This window comes from Lagopus leucura, unplaced genomic scaffold (genome assembly GCF_019238085.1).
Source record: "Lagopus leucura isolate 7727_CA_CO unplaced genomic scaffold, USGS_WTPT01 Super-Scaffold_73, whole genome shotgun sequence".
Taxonomy (NCBI): domain Eukaryota; kingdom Metazoa; phylum Chordata; class Aves; order Galliformes; family Phasianidae; genus Lagopus; species Lagopus leucura.
The window spans coordinates 68,986,033-69,003,178 of record NW_024962252.1 but is presented as its reverse complement, the minus strand read 5'-3'; the positions used below and the strand labels follow the sequence as shown (position 1 = coordinate 69,003,178).

The 17,146-nt window shown below is 44.3% G+C and overlaps 1 protein-coding gene across 1 annotated transcript; it reads right to left on the bottom strand.

The window, feature by feature from the left end:
• Window positions 1-1,395: 1,395 nt before the first annotated feature.
• On the bottom strand, window positions 1,396-15,983 carry DESI2 (desumoylating isopeptidase 2). Its single transcript, XM_042889774.1, has 5 exons — window positions 15,904-15,983; window positions 9,388-9,460; window positions 7,533-7,626; window positions 7,057-7,198; window positions 1,396-4,977 (listed from the first exon to the last, which is right to left on the bottom strand). Exons 1-5 carry the CDS (start codon window positions 15,940-15,942, stop codon window positions 4,744-4,746), a joined length of 582 nt encoding a protein of 193 aa, XP_042745708.1. The 5' UTR covers window positions 15,943-15,983; the 3' UTR covers window positions 1,396-4,743.
• Between the last annotated feature and the right edge of the window lie 1,163 nt (window positions 15,984-17,146).

The following is a 17,146-nucleotide window of genomic DNA, read 5'->3' as shown; positions in this document are numbered from 1 at the left end:
CCAGACCTCATTTAAGGGTTGGCAGCGGAGCAAGGTTATCTTGCTTGAGATCCCTGCATACCTGAGGCCTTCCAAAGGTAAGTGGATTCTTTCTTTTGTTTCTGTGCCCATGGCTCTTGCACTTGAGCAAGTTCTTGCTTGCTGTAGTCTGAACTTTGTTACTCTGCTATCATTGCTGTGTTTTCTATTGTGTTACAGTGGGTACAGTAGCTATGTAGCCTGTTTCCTCCAGGTTGTCGTTTGGTGTCTTTACTGTGCTTTTTATGTCTCTTCAAGATAAGAATATCAGTGACTTTTACATTTGAGCTGGCATGTTATCATTAGCTTTTGCTAGTTCTTACTCAAATCATACTGCTTAACACATGTGAATTAATTTGTTGGAAGCTAACACTTGAACACATGATGAGCTACTGATTCTAACACAGGCCTGATACAAGAAATATGAGTTACAGAGTAACTTTTTGAGGGAGAAAGAGGAAAAAACTCTGACACACATCATTTACCCTATATACACCTTTTGGTTACTGAATGCCTTCTTAAAGTGGGTAAGCACTTCTGGCCATTGGATGTCTCAAGTGTGTTTTCTGGAACAACAGCACAGAACTTCTCACTTATCTACATTCTCAAAATTTCTGCTTTTAAGAGGTGACAGAAGTGAAATCTTGAAGAGTGGAGTGGAAAATCCCCAGGCAAAACAGATCTTTGTATTTACATTATTAGTTTTAAGAGAAGTACTCCGTCTCCTTTGTGAAGTCTCGTTTCAGTAAGCTCCTCCCACCTCTGCAGCTCTCACAGTGATTTGGGTCCAGTTGGACAAAGTAACGCACCTATACTTCAGCAGCTTCTCTACCAACTCCTATCCTTGCCCCTCCTCTGCAGCAGCATACGTGGAGATGCTGTGCTTAGTTCACAAAGCATAGCTGAACACAGAGCCCAGGTTCCCTGCTGGCTGTCAGTGATCTGTCACTAACAGCTGAGCCCCTGGGGCATTACCTAGCATTTGTTTAGTCTGCTGCAAAGCCAAGACTACAGATCTGGGTTTTGGAGCACATTGGCATGGCATGTAATACCTGCAACGTAACCCAAGCATACTCCAAGTGGCTGTGTGCCCACAGGTATTGGTTGGCATGCAGAATATGAAAACTTTCAGAAACTAGCCCATTAAAAACTAACGGCTTTTAATTATGCTTCAAACAAACCAAGCTGCCAAAAACAGAATATGGCCTATATAGCTCAAGTAACTATAGCACAACTACCCATCTTTCATGTAAGGCATTGTTTGAAAGAAGATGTCCGCTCACACAGCACCAATAAACACAGGCTATAGGTACCAGGAGAATAAGAAAAACACAGCCAACTGTCTTTTTTTATAAAAGTATTTTTAATAAACAGATGGATTTAAGATGCTAGACAACTTGTTGCCATGTACAAGGTAACAAAGTCAAAATTCTTTGAATTTTATACAAATACTACGTAGTACAGTAAACTTGAATACAAGTTTACAAAACAAAATGCATCAGTGATTATTCAGCTTGTAACCAACTTCCAACAGTGAAAATTACCATGTATCAATAGTGATCAGAATTGCATTGCAAATTTTAGAAGTAATGCAAGTATATTTTTACCAAGCCACTCTGAAGTTTCTGGTGCACACTGACAGTACATTGGATTTTTTTGGCTTGCTGAACTGAAAATGGCATTTAAATAAAATGACAGTTAAGGAGTACACTAGGTATCAAAAGGATGACCTTACAGAAAACTAAAGGAGAATGAGAAAGTAAACAGAGCAGAACCCTGAAGTAGCAAATTATTTTTCTACCCGTTTTGATGGAAAAGACTCCACAGGTGTCCAGCTTTCTCACAGCATTTTTGGAGTGTTCTAGTCCTAGCACAGTGTGGTCATTAGTAGACTAAAGTAATCCCTGCTTGGCAGTAATGCTGGTGAAAGGTAACTTGCTCTATTGCTAACAAATCGGAGTAACCGCTGGCAGGGTGACTTCTTGCGGGCATCCAGCGGAGGCCGAGTTCACAGCACGTGATTGAAGTTACAGTACCACTTGCTTGGATGCAATACCCAACAGCCTTCAGGGTTCAGGTGTCAGTTTCCTCACAGGACTTACAAATGGATGTATTTAAACAGAAAGTGGAGTGTAAGACAGTATTTTCGTCTGTACAGCTACTGATAAAATGAACAATTGTTACAAACTTTCCAGTCTGCTTTATAAAAAATATTCTTAGTTTTACTTCTAAACAAAAACTGTGCTGTGATCTGTCACTTTCTTGCATTGTACATACTGTAGTTGTGTTAATGAAGGTGTGTGTAGAGATTTGAGATCTAGAGCTCTGGATATCTGAGAAGCCTAAAAAGCTGGTTTTGGTACAGAAGAATTAGGTAGCAATGAAAATTTATCCTATTTATTTTTCCTAAAACCTAGGAAGAGCTACAGTACGTTGCTAGATCAGTGGCCTCAACCCTGAGCTGAAATAAAGGACCTGCCTTGGCCAAGAGAGTCACATTACTACTACAGCTGCACAGGAGAGACGGAACGACACACCTACAGTCTGTCACCTTAGCTGTGAGTAGTGCAATAGTTCATTCTGTAATGCTTGAGAGCTGACTGGAGACCACCATGCTCATTTTCACACCAGGAAAAAATAAACCAAAAAACCCACCCCCAATTCAGAGATTCAAGTGGAAAAACAAAACGAGTCAGTATGTCCAACTTCTGGAGAGCAAAGAAATATCATGGTACACTTGTCAGTCTTAAGCATTTCCCACTTGGTAGAAGAGATCATTAATACATGTACCAAAGCACAGATAACAAGACTTCTACAACTATCCCACTCTTCTGAAAAAAAATGGCTCTTGATTCTTCCTCAGTACTGAATACTAGCTTATCTTTCTGTCACTACAGTGTATCACAGAAGATGAGTGAAAGCTTCAAGGCTGTCTTCCAAAGGCTTCAGCCCAACTGCCAGAAGAAAAACTTCTTGCTCTTTTCAACCATGAATTGAGTTGGCAATCATGCAAATTCTTACTAGAACATAACCTACTGTACCTTCCTGAAGGGTTCGTGGCACTGACTACCCATGGCCTGGAGAATACACAGCATTAAGCATTCTTGCCTCCTAGGAGGATTTTTTTTTCCCCTTTTGAACAACAGAAACGTTAGAGTCAGTATTTCACTTGATGAAAAAATTAAACTGAGCAACAGATCAAAAATAAAGCTTGTAAAAATCATTTATGTTTCTAGTAATGCGCACTTCTTGGAGAGCTCATCAGTTTATAGATGTTGTTTTGTTACAGTTTAAGGCAGCGAGTCTTACAACATACACAAGCTCACCTCCCTCATATTTGTGCTACTGTATCCTCATGTGCACAACAGAACCTCGCCAATTCACACCAATGACTGGAAGAACCATTAATTCTCTTGGTAAGTGAACAAGAATAAGGCATTCCATTATATATTCTGATCACTAATTATAATTTAGCTCTAATTATAATCTACCAGCAAACATACTTCTGTGTTTTAGAAAATAGCATCTCTTACCTTCAGACATAATTACGTGTGCAGATTAGCAGGTTCTGCTGTGTAAACACGCAGGTGCATAAGCAATTTTCAGGTTTTTCTTCATTACATCTGACAGGAAAGTTAATGCCACAGATAGAAACTGTGGGAAAATAAATTAAGATTTCTCTGTAATTTGTGCAGATATGCACAACCAACTGGGTGCCAATATATCGGTTAAAAAAAAAAAAAACAAAAACAAAACCCAGTGATGTTTACAAACTTAAATGAAGCAAAATCAGCAGCAGGAAGCAAGGCCATTCCCCAACCATAAATGGCTTGTATTATGCTATTCAAACTACGTGAAATAATAATAAAATTAAAAAAAAATAAAATACAAGTACTAATTTTGTATATACAAGTTTTAAATCAAGTAACACAAACCGTGAAAAAACTGTTGATGTTTTTAAGAGGCGATAATCATAGATCTAAATTCTGGTTGAAGTAGACTGTAAATATGGACAGAAGATACTATGCAAACTGTGTGGCTGAATTTAAAAGAAAAAGCAAAATGTGAGGGATCGAGGGGCAGTGTAATGAGATAGAAATTTCACTTCATATGTGCAAAAATCCTCAGCTTCATGAATGTAGAGGTCATACTTCAATAACAGATCTTACACAAAAATCAGTCTCCCTACATCCTGGAATCTACCTGTTTACATCAGCCACTTTGAGTGTACGGTACCCTGTTCACATGGATAGCATTCAGCAGTTTCTAGCATTTCTCAGAAATTTAAGTTTCACCTGCCTTAGGTCTTGAAAACAAAGGGGAGAGTTCATAGCCAGGGCATCATCATACCGCTGCCTTCGAGTTACACCAGCAAAACTCACATTCTCTCTTCTTCCATGGTGGCAGGAGTCCTTATAGGACTTGTAAACAGCAGTACACAATACTGTAAACAAATAATTTAAGTTCTACTTTATACAAGATGTTAACTCAGGTCTAGCAAACAGGTGAAAATGAAAAGGGTGGCTTCACACAACATCCTTCCCTTTTCTCACAGCAATTCTTTTCGCTACTTAAATAATCCTGAGCTGAAACAGGGGCTGATGAGAGCCATTTTTGCATATAAAAACAATGTTCTGAAGTCAGCTCTCACATTCTGTCAGAAAGTCAATTGCTGGAGAGATTAAACTGAAGTATTTCAAACCATTTAGTACTTTGGAGGAGGACTTATAATTTGGTGTGGCGTCCAGTTCTAGACCCAGATGCTGAGCTTGCCAAGGAAGCAGATGCTGCTGCGTCCTCAGCTTCCTCCAGCTCGTCCTGTAGCTCCTGGCTGACACTGGACTGGAGGGCTGCAGGAGTCAGCCATTCCTTCGGCAGACAGCTCTGGAGAAACGGTATACAAGAGCTGAAGTAGGCGAGGCGATTCACCCATCGTGGAATCTCTTTTCCACACAGAATCTAAAAGAAAAGGAGAAAAGAAAGAATTAACTCATATTCTGGACCGAGCAGTAATGGATGTTAATTACTGTAAAGAATTGGCGAAAGCTGCTGCAGTCTGACTATCTCTGAATCACAAGACACAAGTTAGCTGCAGGAAAACAATTTCCACCATCAGTAAAAGCAGAGTCCCAATTTGCAGACACTTTTTTTTTCCACTGCAAGTTTGACATGTGGTTATACTCCATTTTTTTATCATTATCATTGGTAGAGTTCTGATCAGCCCAACCACCTCATTTTGTGAATAACTTCTTTACAAGGCAAACAAATGAGTTCAGGTATGTTTCATATTCACAAATAATTCCTCAGAAACAGCAGCTGGAGGAGAGCTCTCTATGACAAAAAACACCCAGAAATGAAGCAGTCAAAAAGACAGTGTCAGTGCTACAGTGATGTGGAGTTATGCATGCAATGGGGATATTTTTATGGCTTCAAGCTCAGAGAGGGTAGATGTAGGTTAGGTATAAGGAAAATTTTTTTACAGTGAGCGTGGTGAGGCACTGGAACAGGCTGCCCAGAGATGTGGTTGGTGCCCCATCCCTGGAGACTTTCTAGGCAAGGCTGGATCAGGCCCTGGGTAACCCGATGTAGCTGTGCGTGTCCCTGTTCATTGCAGGGGTGTTGGACTAAAAGGCCCTCAGAGGTCTCTTCCAACTCTAAGGATTCTGTGATTTACTGTGATGGCCTCTGATGACTTTGGACAAGAGATCAGTATCTTACAGCACACAGACTGTAAGTTTGCTAGAGCAAGAGTGGCTATACAATGCAAAGCTGCTTTCAGCTCCTCAAATACATTAAAGTTGCATTAAATGGTCATTTTTACTGTACATCAATCATTAAATGTTTTTGTTGACACTACTGAAGAAGTGACCTATTTTACTTAACTGCATCCATGTTCATTTCTGGTATTACTTACCCCAGTGCAAATCTGGAGTAAATCACAGCTAGCAAGAGCATTACTCTGTTGTAGCTGAAGAGCGTTTTACTTGAAGTTATATCCCTAGTTTTTAGCCAGCTTGAACACTAAACAGGATGAGTTAAAACAGAAACAACATGAGCATGAGTTCATGAGTGCAGCACATGCCTGGCTATATCGGCCAGATTTCATGCCAACTGCAGCTTCATCAGTATGTCACCAGACTTATTCCTACTAGCACTGCACACAAATCATCATCTCAAGATGTTCCAGCACCACTGGAAATCAGACTCTTTGTGTAGCCTGTGCTTTGTCAAGACTAAATATTCTGAATGAAAAGCAACTGAGTTTTATGGAAGTTTGTCATGGAAAACACAGCCAGTCCTTGTTTGAAAGACTTCAGTGAGCATTAGAATAAATTCTGATGAGCACAGGTTAGCAACTAATAGTAAAAACACAACTGTCTTTCCCTTCATTGTCCTGGGTTACCTGTTCCTGGCTGTTTGTTTCTCCTGTGTCTCTACAAGCACGTAAGTGATCAGGCATTTGTTTGTGCTGGCAAACTGGAAAGGTTAAAACAAGGGTGAGAGGGAAATGCCATGCCCGTTCAATTCCACGGTCAGCTATTCTGCACCACCACAGAGGCATGTACCAGGACACAGGCACTGGCAGAGGGACAACCTGACAAAAGCCCCTCAAACAGAAGCTAAACATCATCTATGAAACTTCAATGCCTCTGTTATTCTTTAGCAAGTACTTTGAATGCAAAGGCACTGTGTAATGGAAATTACATCTGGTTCTGTCTCCCACACTTGTCTCTGAAGTGCCTGTAAAGATTTTGGAACCCTGTTGATACTTGCTTTACTGGGTCTCTCAATTAGCAGTACCACCTTCTGGAACACAAGCTGCATGTAACAACATTCAGCACTTTTGACAGCACAGGCTTGCATTTTTCTCCCAAAAACACACACACACACAAAATATCTGAAGAAAGGGTAACATTTACACAAGGTACCAGAGATAAGACGCTGGAAATTATGCCGAACAACCCGAAGGACAGGAAGGAGATGATGCTCTGTAGCCACCTGGGACGCACCTTTCTATAGACCCCAGTGTTTGTTTACCTCGGATAAAGCTGAAGAAAAGTGATTGCAGTTTTTGTGCATTAGGTGATAAGCATTTCCTTTGAATTCTTTTCCAAGCTCTTCTACTATTTTTTCTATATCATCTTCCATGAAGTCAGTGCTGCCTAGAACCACAGCCTCTCTAAAAAGAGAAACAGAGATGAGGATGAGCAGGCTTCCATGAAATAGGTGAGTAACTGTTTTCACATTGCTCAAAATATACCCCTGTGTGGGTGGCAAGATCTTTCTGCCCTCCCAGAAGGACGGATTTTTTTCTATTCCGTTTTACAGCACTGGTCTCATCTGATACGAGATTCCTTCCTTGCTGTACACCTGTAGTCCACTTATTTTTCAAAACAAAGAAAACACTCTTTTCTCCGTCAGAAATTCTCAAGTATCATTTAACATATCTATCCATGCAACAAAGTGTCTTTTTAACCTATTTTCTCAAAAACAAGAAGAGAGATGTTTCTTACTTAAATTTAAATGTCTCTCCTAGCTCGGAAGCATTTCCTGGAGAAATTTCAAATATTCCAGAAAAAGGGTATGGGTGACCACCATAGGCAAATTCTGAAAAAGAAAGCTCAGATTTAACAAAAATGATACAATGTGAAAGTAAGAACAGCAGACCTCCCTGACTGGTGGATTGATTCCAGGGGTCTTCCAGTCAATGAGAACTTCACGAGGATCTAAAGCTAGACATCAGATGCTGCATTTACACTTGGATAACAACAGCAAGGAGCTGGCAATGAATCGTTTTGTTGATCAGTAGTCGACCTCAGCAAAAACTGACAAGAAACTTCCTGTATCAGCATGCAGATTTAATTCATAAGTATGCAATTGTTTTCATTGCAGAAGTGAAGATTTAAAAGTGAAATTGCAATTTCTACCTATGTGTTTCACATGTGTCGATCTCCGAAAATCCTCTTACATATTTAGATTAGAGATTCAAAGGAGTGCATCCTCTAAGGTCTGATGATGTGCTACAGCTATACATGTGGCAACTAGTGTTAACCTAATACATTTCTGAATCTCTTGCTAAGCAACAGTTCACCAACCCAAGCTCTTCTCTAACAGAACAATAAACCCGTGCATGGATCTGAAGTCAGCACATGACATCTGCTGGTGTTAAGTCCTTAGAATTCATGGAGGTATCACAGTATGCTTCAACTTCCTTCTGTGTCTGTATGATAACAACGTGCCACTCCCAAAGTATAATAAAAAGCTTCAAGCATGACTTTACACTTCCTTTCCTAAAAGCTTGCACTAAACCATCCACGTCTACCATGCAGTTCTGGGGATGATCTTTTTTACAACAGGTAAATAAATAAAGCGTGAGGTACTTTGAAAAATGCAAGTCATTCTTCCAGCAGGGAAATGATCTCTAACATGAGAAAGAAAGCTGTCATGACCTGAACAGGACGGGGAGGCACATGTATCTGGCACAGCACAAGTGTGTTTAAGGCACAATGCTATTACAGATCAGGTCTTTCTGGTTTGGATTAAATGACATTTTAGTAAGTTTTTAACAACAAGCATTATATTTCATCAATTCACCACTGCAAACCCAATGGCAGTGTTACTGCTCTGGCCACTGAAACACCTCCAGCATAAGATACTTGGCACAGCATTGGTTTTGCATCACATGCCACCACCTTTACTTACCTCCAAACACATCTCAGTAAAAAAAAAAAAACTTAAGGAGGCTTATTTACTTTTAAACAGACTACTTATAGCAACACCTTCATCTCCTAGGCTGGTTTTCCCACAAGGTGTGAAGACCTTAGACCCAAGCCTGTGCTACAACACACTCAGAAACACCCTTTTTGGCAGCAGCAGGAACTGAAAGAGGCACAAAACAGCTCAGGAAGCTGCATCCCACAGTACAACCTATTTAGCAAATTCAGACTGTGCTGCTCTATTTATCTGAGGTCTGTCTTTGTTAAATAAACAGCAGGCACAATCACCTTTTAAATAAACTGTACAGTCTCTACAATTAAAAATTAACTCCTTGCACGAGTACTGGCAGAATACGGGTGAAATGGCCCCGTTTCATTTATATGAAGCATACAGCTGGTGTTTCAAAACCTGAGCTATGTATTGCTATTTCTAGGGGAAGAGTCAGCATACTCTGATGTAGTTGCACATACAGCTTTACACAAGAATGCAGGATGATTCCAAATTGACACCCACGTGTTCTTTTTTTCCAGAGAACTCTGAAAGGAAACTGATAAACAGGTTTCAGGAACCAGACTTCCCTCACTACCTGACATACATTTGTTTGTTTGTTTTAGCAACACTGCTAGCACAAAAACCAGGTTATGTACGTACCTCGGCCATACACCTCTATACCCGAATGGAATACTCCAATTCCAAGGGAAGAAGTATACTCATTCATCCAGTACTAGAAGGAAAGAAGAACAAAAACCACTCCAGTCAGTTTCCAATACAGATTTGTCCTCAGACAGCAGACTGACAAATGCTCATCCCTCCATATCAAAAGCATGAAAGTCAACCAAATAAAACTGCACAACCTTTTCTTTAACTGGAACAGTGTATGCAATTAACTGTACATGGTCAGTTAATTCCATTAGGTTTTACTCCATGTCTTAGTGCTGTTAGTCATTGTCTGTCAACCATGAAGTCCATACTTGGGAGAAATCCACTTTTTTATTCTTTTTAATCTTTGACCAGGATAGAACTTTAAAGTTTTCCACTAACAGAGTACATACTTGAATCAACTCCAATGATAATGCAAGAGCAAAACTGTTGTTGTTGTTGTTGTTTTTAGAAAGGACATCAAAATGTAGAACTATTACACACAGACCCCAGTTGTTATTCACAGTGACCACACTTTTGCTTATGACCAGATGATCGCAATTCAAGAGGTACTTAAGAGGAATGAAATGAGTTTATACTTTGCCTTTGAATATTAGATTGCTGGTCTCCATATTTATGGGAGCTGCTGAATCACGGTGTGAACCACTGATTGAGCACCTGGGGAAAGGACCTGGTCAGCCTTGAGAGCACAGGTAAAGGCAATTCAGCTGTGTGACTGGAGTGGAGCCTGGCTGCACCTCTCTTAGACCTCATTTAAGGGCTGACTGCCACCAAGGAAGGATCTCTGGTTGGAGATCCTTTCCTTGTGGAGTTTCCCTTGCAAGCCTAAATCTTCAGAGATGAGTGAGCTTTTTTTTCTCTTTTGTAACACCTTTCTATCGCACTAGTCCTTTTGTCATCACACCTCTTGTATCACCATTCCACCACACTGATCCTTCTGATTGTTACAGCATACAACAGCCTGAACTCTTGTTCTGCTTCTGATATATCTGACTCCATTTATCAGATGTCCTTTGCATACCTCCAGTATGTGTTTACAATCTATCACTGCTGATCACTTCTATGATAAGAAACATAGCTGTATATCAGTACTATTGCCACTTACCTCCTAAAAAGGTGGGGGTTGGGGGAAACCCTTTCCTCAGTGCTTTCTGTTTTCTTTTTTGGAAGTAGCAGTGGTGAATGCCTGTCAGCTAACAATTACCCTCAGCACCATGAAGACACACGGAGTTTGGAAAAAGAAAACCTCCAAAATGACTCTTTCCTTGGCTGCGTCACAACTTTCTTTTTCAAACTGCTCCTCGGAGAGTGATATGATGAATCTCCAAGAAAGGCTCAAGAAAAATAAAAACTCTCAGGTGAGTCCTTACAACTTCAATAGACTAGGAAGAGAAACCTCTCACCAAAACCCAGCAATCTTTATCCTGTCAATTTCTCCAGCCGTGGGATCCTCCATCCCTCCCATGTCATCCACTCCCAATGCACACAGCTGTGGGGCTGCAGGGCAGGCTGCAAGGAGGCAGCTCAGAGGGGACATGGACAGGGGGAGTACCTTCAGCAAGTTATTCATTTAGGAAATGGGAAGAAAAGGAAAAGAAGCTATCTTATTCACACTAACTGTTGACATAATATGTGCTTTCTGATCAGAAGTCACTATAAAAACAGATAATAAAAATGTAAGAGGGGACAGGTGTCATGTTGTCAAGCGCGCTAGCTGGAGTTAGTACATAATTACAGACATTTTAGTTGACCTGGCATTTAATGAACGTTTCTGAAAGCCATTTTTCTCCCAGTAAGAATGATCCACTACACTTTGGAGATGCCACTCATGAAGTCAAAGTCAAATGGCAAAAAGAACAGTTCAGGCCAAATGTTACAATGTTTCCAGCATCAGAAATGGATGTATTTGGCTTCTAGAGTCATCCTTATTCTAAGCACCACCAAATTCAGCCCCAAATTCAGCTGCTAGCAGTCACCAAACATCACAGTTGTGCTGGCAGGCACGGGACATGATAATTATCTGCATAACAAGACACCAAGGATTTGATGAGCTCTTCTTCAGACATGCCAGCTGGGGGAATTCTTGTCAACAGGAGTTAACAGCAGGCAGATTTTGCTCCTTGCACATACTTAAGGCCAAGGGTCATGGAGATCCGTGGATACATTTTGCTTAAGACTGGACTTTACAAGTGGCCTGGATGGCTGGCTCTGTTAATCCATCGCTACATCTGTGAGTGGGACGGGGATGACTGTACTACACCATCACCTAAACTAGGGTCTAACAGATTGTTCCCTTCTCTCTCCTTAGAAAAGAGCGAGTGCTGCCAGTCCATTTGTATCTAATACCAACCTTCTCAGATCAAGTGTATCCAGAAACACATGGGGCTAGATCTACTTGGTGTAGAGAAACAGAACGGAGAAGGCAAGGTGAAAGTTAAAACTACCCAGCTGCACTGGTAAAAAATAGATTCTGTTCACTGAAGTGAAATTAAAACCAGAACAATTCAAGAGCTTCTTAAATGTAAAGCTACCTCTAAAGCTCATTTTCTACATTTGTCCACTTCATCGTTACAAAATAGTCTTATATTTATACTTACAATCAATACCATAGGAATATTCAACATAAAGTCTGTCAGCACAGGCAAAAAGTGTGCTTGTCTAGTAAGAATGGTTGTCCAGCTCTACGTAACCTCAAACAGATGTGGACGGGGTCTGCAGAGCTCTGGTCCTCACCAGGACACCCATTTGGGCAGAAAATTCTGGGTCTGGCCTCTGAGTTCCAAATAATTCCCCACCACACACACGTCAGATCTGCTGCTTGACACAGGGACACAAGTTACATGAGATGTCCCATAAGCACTGGAAGTAATAAAACTAGTTTGTTACTGGGCAGGAAAAAACAACTCTGCTCCTCCAACCTTGCGAAATCTGATGCAAGAGGCGGGAGCAGAAAGGCAGGCACCGAGCTGCCTCGTGGAGCCATGCAGGGGCAGGTGGATGGGATGGAGAGCTGCTGCACTGCACTGTTCAGCAAGCCCCGAGTTACTTGGGCGAGCATTGCTCACTGCTGGCAGCACATAAGTATGTGGATGCAGATTACCTGACCACAGAAACCGAGCAGTGGCAGCAGATTAAACACAAGTCAGCAGCTTGAAAGGAGTGCCAAAAGCACTTCGCTTTGTATTTCCATAAGAACAGAGTAGGTGAATTCAAGACAAAAGAATTTCAGTAAGGCAGAATTACTTTCCCCCTAGGAACAGTAATTACATCTAATTATTACTTAATCTGAATCAGTTATTGGAAGGTCGGTCGCGTTCTCCCACTGAACGAAATGCCTTATCGCGGTGAAGAAAGAAATGCAGAACAATCACAGCTTAAAGGACACTGAGTTTGGCCACAGCCAAAAAGATTACACACAGCTTACAAAATAAAGATCACAACAGATTAAATGACGTACACATAGCTGGCTGCTTCAGTGACAAGCATTACAATCTGGAAACCCAAACTGATCTCAAAAGCTACACTCACGCTTCCATTGCACAAAACAGACTCCCTTCGTTTAGTCCGATCTGAATTTTGCTGTAGAAGAATGTCTAACAGCACAGCCCCACATCCTCAGTATTTTGCAGCAAGTCATTTTGTGAAACAGGGATTTATGTCTAACTAAACCATCAAAACAAAAATAATATGGACGTAAATTTCTATGTGCATAATAAAGTCATGTCACTGCATTGACAGAGACACTAATCCCACTGCTTCAACAGCATCCTCATTACATTCTTCAGAGCTCCCATTTATGCTAATAGTTCAGATCGTTAACGCCTTGTTTGACATGGGAAAATAGGATGCTACTTGGGGCACAAAAACCCTATACTGCTACAGGGACAGCGGTTTGTGATAATGAAGATACAAAGTACTCCAGCTCCAAGTACAGTCTATTGGTCTTCACACGGCCCTTTCAATGATCAGAAAGCATTTCTGAAGGCGTGAGCTACTGCACATAAATATGCCCTTAAGTTTCTTTCCCTCTGTAATGTTACCATACAAGTGAATAAACTTTGAACCTCTTCACCTTTGGTTTTACCCCAGGCTTTCTCCTTATTGAGTGATAAGGAAAATAGAGGCGTATATGCTACAAAGCAAACCAACTTGGTCCTGTGCAGACTTGAACAGCAGCAATACCCTGCAGTCCCTGCATGGAAGGGGCTGTTTTTGAGATGAAGCTGACACCAAGCTGTTTGTACAGTCTTTGCAGTTATAATAGTGTTGATTCCATGAACAGGACAAATAGTGCTCTCTTGTGCCCCCCCTACACATCCCCTAAAAAAAAAAGGGGACAAAAAATATCCATACCCACCAAATAAAGAACTCCCTCCCCACAAAAGCCCAAATACCCAAACACCCCAAACCACGACTGAAATGTCAGAAGCCAAAAGTAAACCTGAGTGCCTTGGTACACAACTGGAGGCACCTGATGAACACACACAACCCCAAAACAGCCACACTTCCCTCTCCATGCCACTGCTTTCAGCAGGCTCTCAGAGTGGTAGCACTAACACTGCCCATGAAGCCAGGCTTCACTGAAGTGCCTGCTCCAAGCAAGAATAAAACAGACTGAGTGACCATTCTGAGAGAGAGTTCAAGGCTGCATGCTGACGGTGTCCCTCAGATACTATGGCGTCCTCAGCTTTTCTTTCCTGTTTAGAAGAAATCTGCTTCTTTAGCGGTCAAATAACACAGATGCGATTATAAAACAGCCATAGCTGAGGTGGGATAAATAAACACCCCAGTTAGTGGTCTCAGCTCGTGCTATGTATAATTTGTGGTGATGTTCAGCTTCAGCAGATAAGCACACAACCAGCACCCCGATCTGACCAAACACCCACAGGTAGCTTTGCTGGCCTGCTTGTTTTGGAGAACGAGCTCTTTCCACAGGCGGTGGGCCTACAGACTCTCCTTCTCCTCGACACAGAGACACAGCTACTGAGCCCTGGCACATCCCAAGGGAAAGCACAGCCCTCCTGCTGCTGCCTGTGGCTCCTTGCAGCTTCCCCAAGATGGCTCTCACAGTCAAGGTCGCTCACCTCCCACATCAGAGGCATGCCATGCCTTTGACTTCACGGGTAATTGCTTGCGTAACAGCCTTGGAACTAAAGTCCTGTTTCTTTATACTTTATATAGTACTAATAACTAATGCACACAAAACCAGCTCTTTTAAGACTACAAGAGCTTCTCCCACACACATTTTTCAGTTGCAGTCCAAAGAAGCCCACTATATCACATCCTTCCCACTTGGGTCTACCATAACACACTGACAGCACCTCACAGGCCCCATGTATGTCCTCGGCCAGGTGAGCAGGGCCCCTGTTCCTGTGCCTCTCTCAGCAAACACACTGCTCCCATTCCCATTAACCACCCCTGCTCCGGCAAAGGAAACCCAACGCAAATGTAACAGGTTGCATTCACTGGCAACAGAACCCAAGTACAGGAAGTGGAAGGGAATCCTTTGACAGGGACCCTGTTTTCTTTCCGTCCGATACCTACCACAAAAACCAATGGCAACAATCAGATGCATAACTAAGTCCAAGCAGGACAGCCCTCTATCAACTGCTAGCAAATACTCAAGCACATGAGTACAATACTTTCAAGCAAGACGATGCACTTCTCTGCCAGCAATGAGACCTACACTGTGCTCCTCCATCCACCCAAAGCACCAGAAGTTCACTTCAAAACTGGTGGTGGTTCAAGGACAGCTTGACCCACACAGTTCCCAATGCTGTTGTGAAGCCTCCCTGCCCCTCACCACAGGCCCAACAGTGCTCAGAGGACAACCAGTAGCACTTGATCTAATTTCCAGCTACCGAAGCGCATTAAGGGATAATATTTCCCTAATATTACTTATCCCGTGGCTGTACCATACAGGTGCTTCTGCCTCATTTGTTACTATGGCAGCTGAGCAGCTTCCAGCTGCATGCAGGGCAACCCAACAGCTGCTGGAGGTGTCAGCCAGGCATCACACGGGAAGCCAAGGTGAGCTCACAGCATCGCAGATCGGGATGAGGCAATTCCTTTATTCCTGCCAAGCGTCGCCATGCCACAGCAATACAAAAATACCGACACAGCACTCAGAAACTTCCAACTTTCCAAAGACAGCGGTTACCCCCAGCCAGCACCCTGCGCAGCGACACGTGCGGAGCAGGAACCTTCTGAAGGACGAGGACGAACTCCACGCACAAATTCACGCTTTGCTCCTACTGCGGCTACAGCAGGGAGAGGGAGGGGGGGAGGAGCCCCTCTGCAGGCTGCGGACCCCGCAAGCTGCGACCCAGCCGCACGCCAAACTTTCGCTGCCGAGCAGAAGCGACGCGTCACCCCCGCATAGAGCCCCGCGTGGGGCGGAGGGAGGGAAGGAGAAAGGGAAAGTTCCCGGTCCCGCAGGCCCGGGGCCGCGCCGCCCGCCGAGCCCCCCTCCCGCCCGCCTCCCGGCCCCTGCCCGCGGACGCTCACCATGTCGTACACGTTGAGGATCACCAGCTGGTTCGCCATCGCCGGCGGCCCGCGGGCGCCCCGAGCCCGCTGGCTGCTCCAGTGGGGCGGCGAGGCTCAGGCCGGCGGCGGGGCGGTGGGCACCCCCGGGGGCCGCTTCCTCCTCGTCCCGCCTGTTGCTGCGGGGCGGGGGGGGGCGGCGGGCACCATGGAGCCGCCGCCGCAGAGGAACGGGGCCCGGCCCGCGGGAGGAGCGCTCAGCCCGCGGCCGGCGGCGGGGGCCGGGAGGCGGGGAGCGGGCCCCGCCCCGACGGCGGCAGCGGGAGAAGACGGGGAGAGCGCGAACGGTGGCTCCCGGGCGGCCTCGGTACCGCCGGCGCCAGGCAGGCCGGGAGCCCCTCGGATGGGCGCAAAATGGAGCCGCTCGAGCCCGCCCCCACCTTCCGCCAGGAGCGGGACGGCGGCGACTACAGCTCCCGGCGTGCGGCGCGGCTCCCGGCCTGCCCGGCGCCGCCCGCCTCACGTCGTTCCGCGGTTCCGCGTAGGCGGGGCGCGCCGTGCCGTGAGCGGCTACGGCGGGACGGGCTGTGCCGGTGTGTAGCCATCGGGGCTGTCCGGGCTGCGAAGACTGCTGGCGGTAACGGCTCGCGGTGCCTGCCGAGCTGTCGGCCAGTGCGGCCCCTGACTGACTGCTCAGGGCCGTGCGCTCCGTCTGCTCCTCCGGCTGGCGGCTGGTACCGGGCTGGTAGCTACAAACCAGAGGTTTGGTAGGCAGAAGCCGCTTCCGTATCGGGGTGCTGAGGAAAATTAAAACAGCAGCAGTCGAAACCTTGTCTGAAAACTGTGACAACCGAAGTTCTTGAACTCACGGGCTCCTCTTCGTTCCTTGCCGATAACCTCTGTTCCTCGGTGGCTGCAGTTTGGAAGGTGATGAGAAAGAGCTGGGGAGGAGTCAGGCCAGCATCTTTCCGTGCCAGCAGTAGGCTACTTAGGCAGCTGAGGGGCCGGGCTCGGCATGTAGCACAGGGTGCTCAGGGTAAGTCTCTTCTAAGGTACAGCTTCTCTGCTCAGCATCTTATGTTCGTAAGGTCATTTGAGTTGGAAGGGACTCTTAAAGGTCATCTAGTCCAACTCTCCTGCAGTGAACAGGGACATCCACATCTAGATCAGGGTGCTCCGATCCCCATCCAGCTTGACCTTACCTGTCTTCATTCAAGGTCAGTGTAAGGGGGTAGTGATCAGTAGTGGGCACTGTTACCTCAGA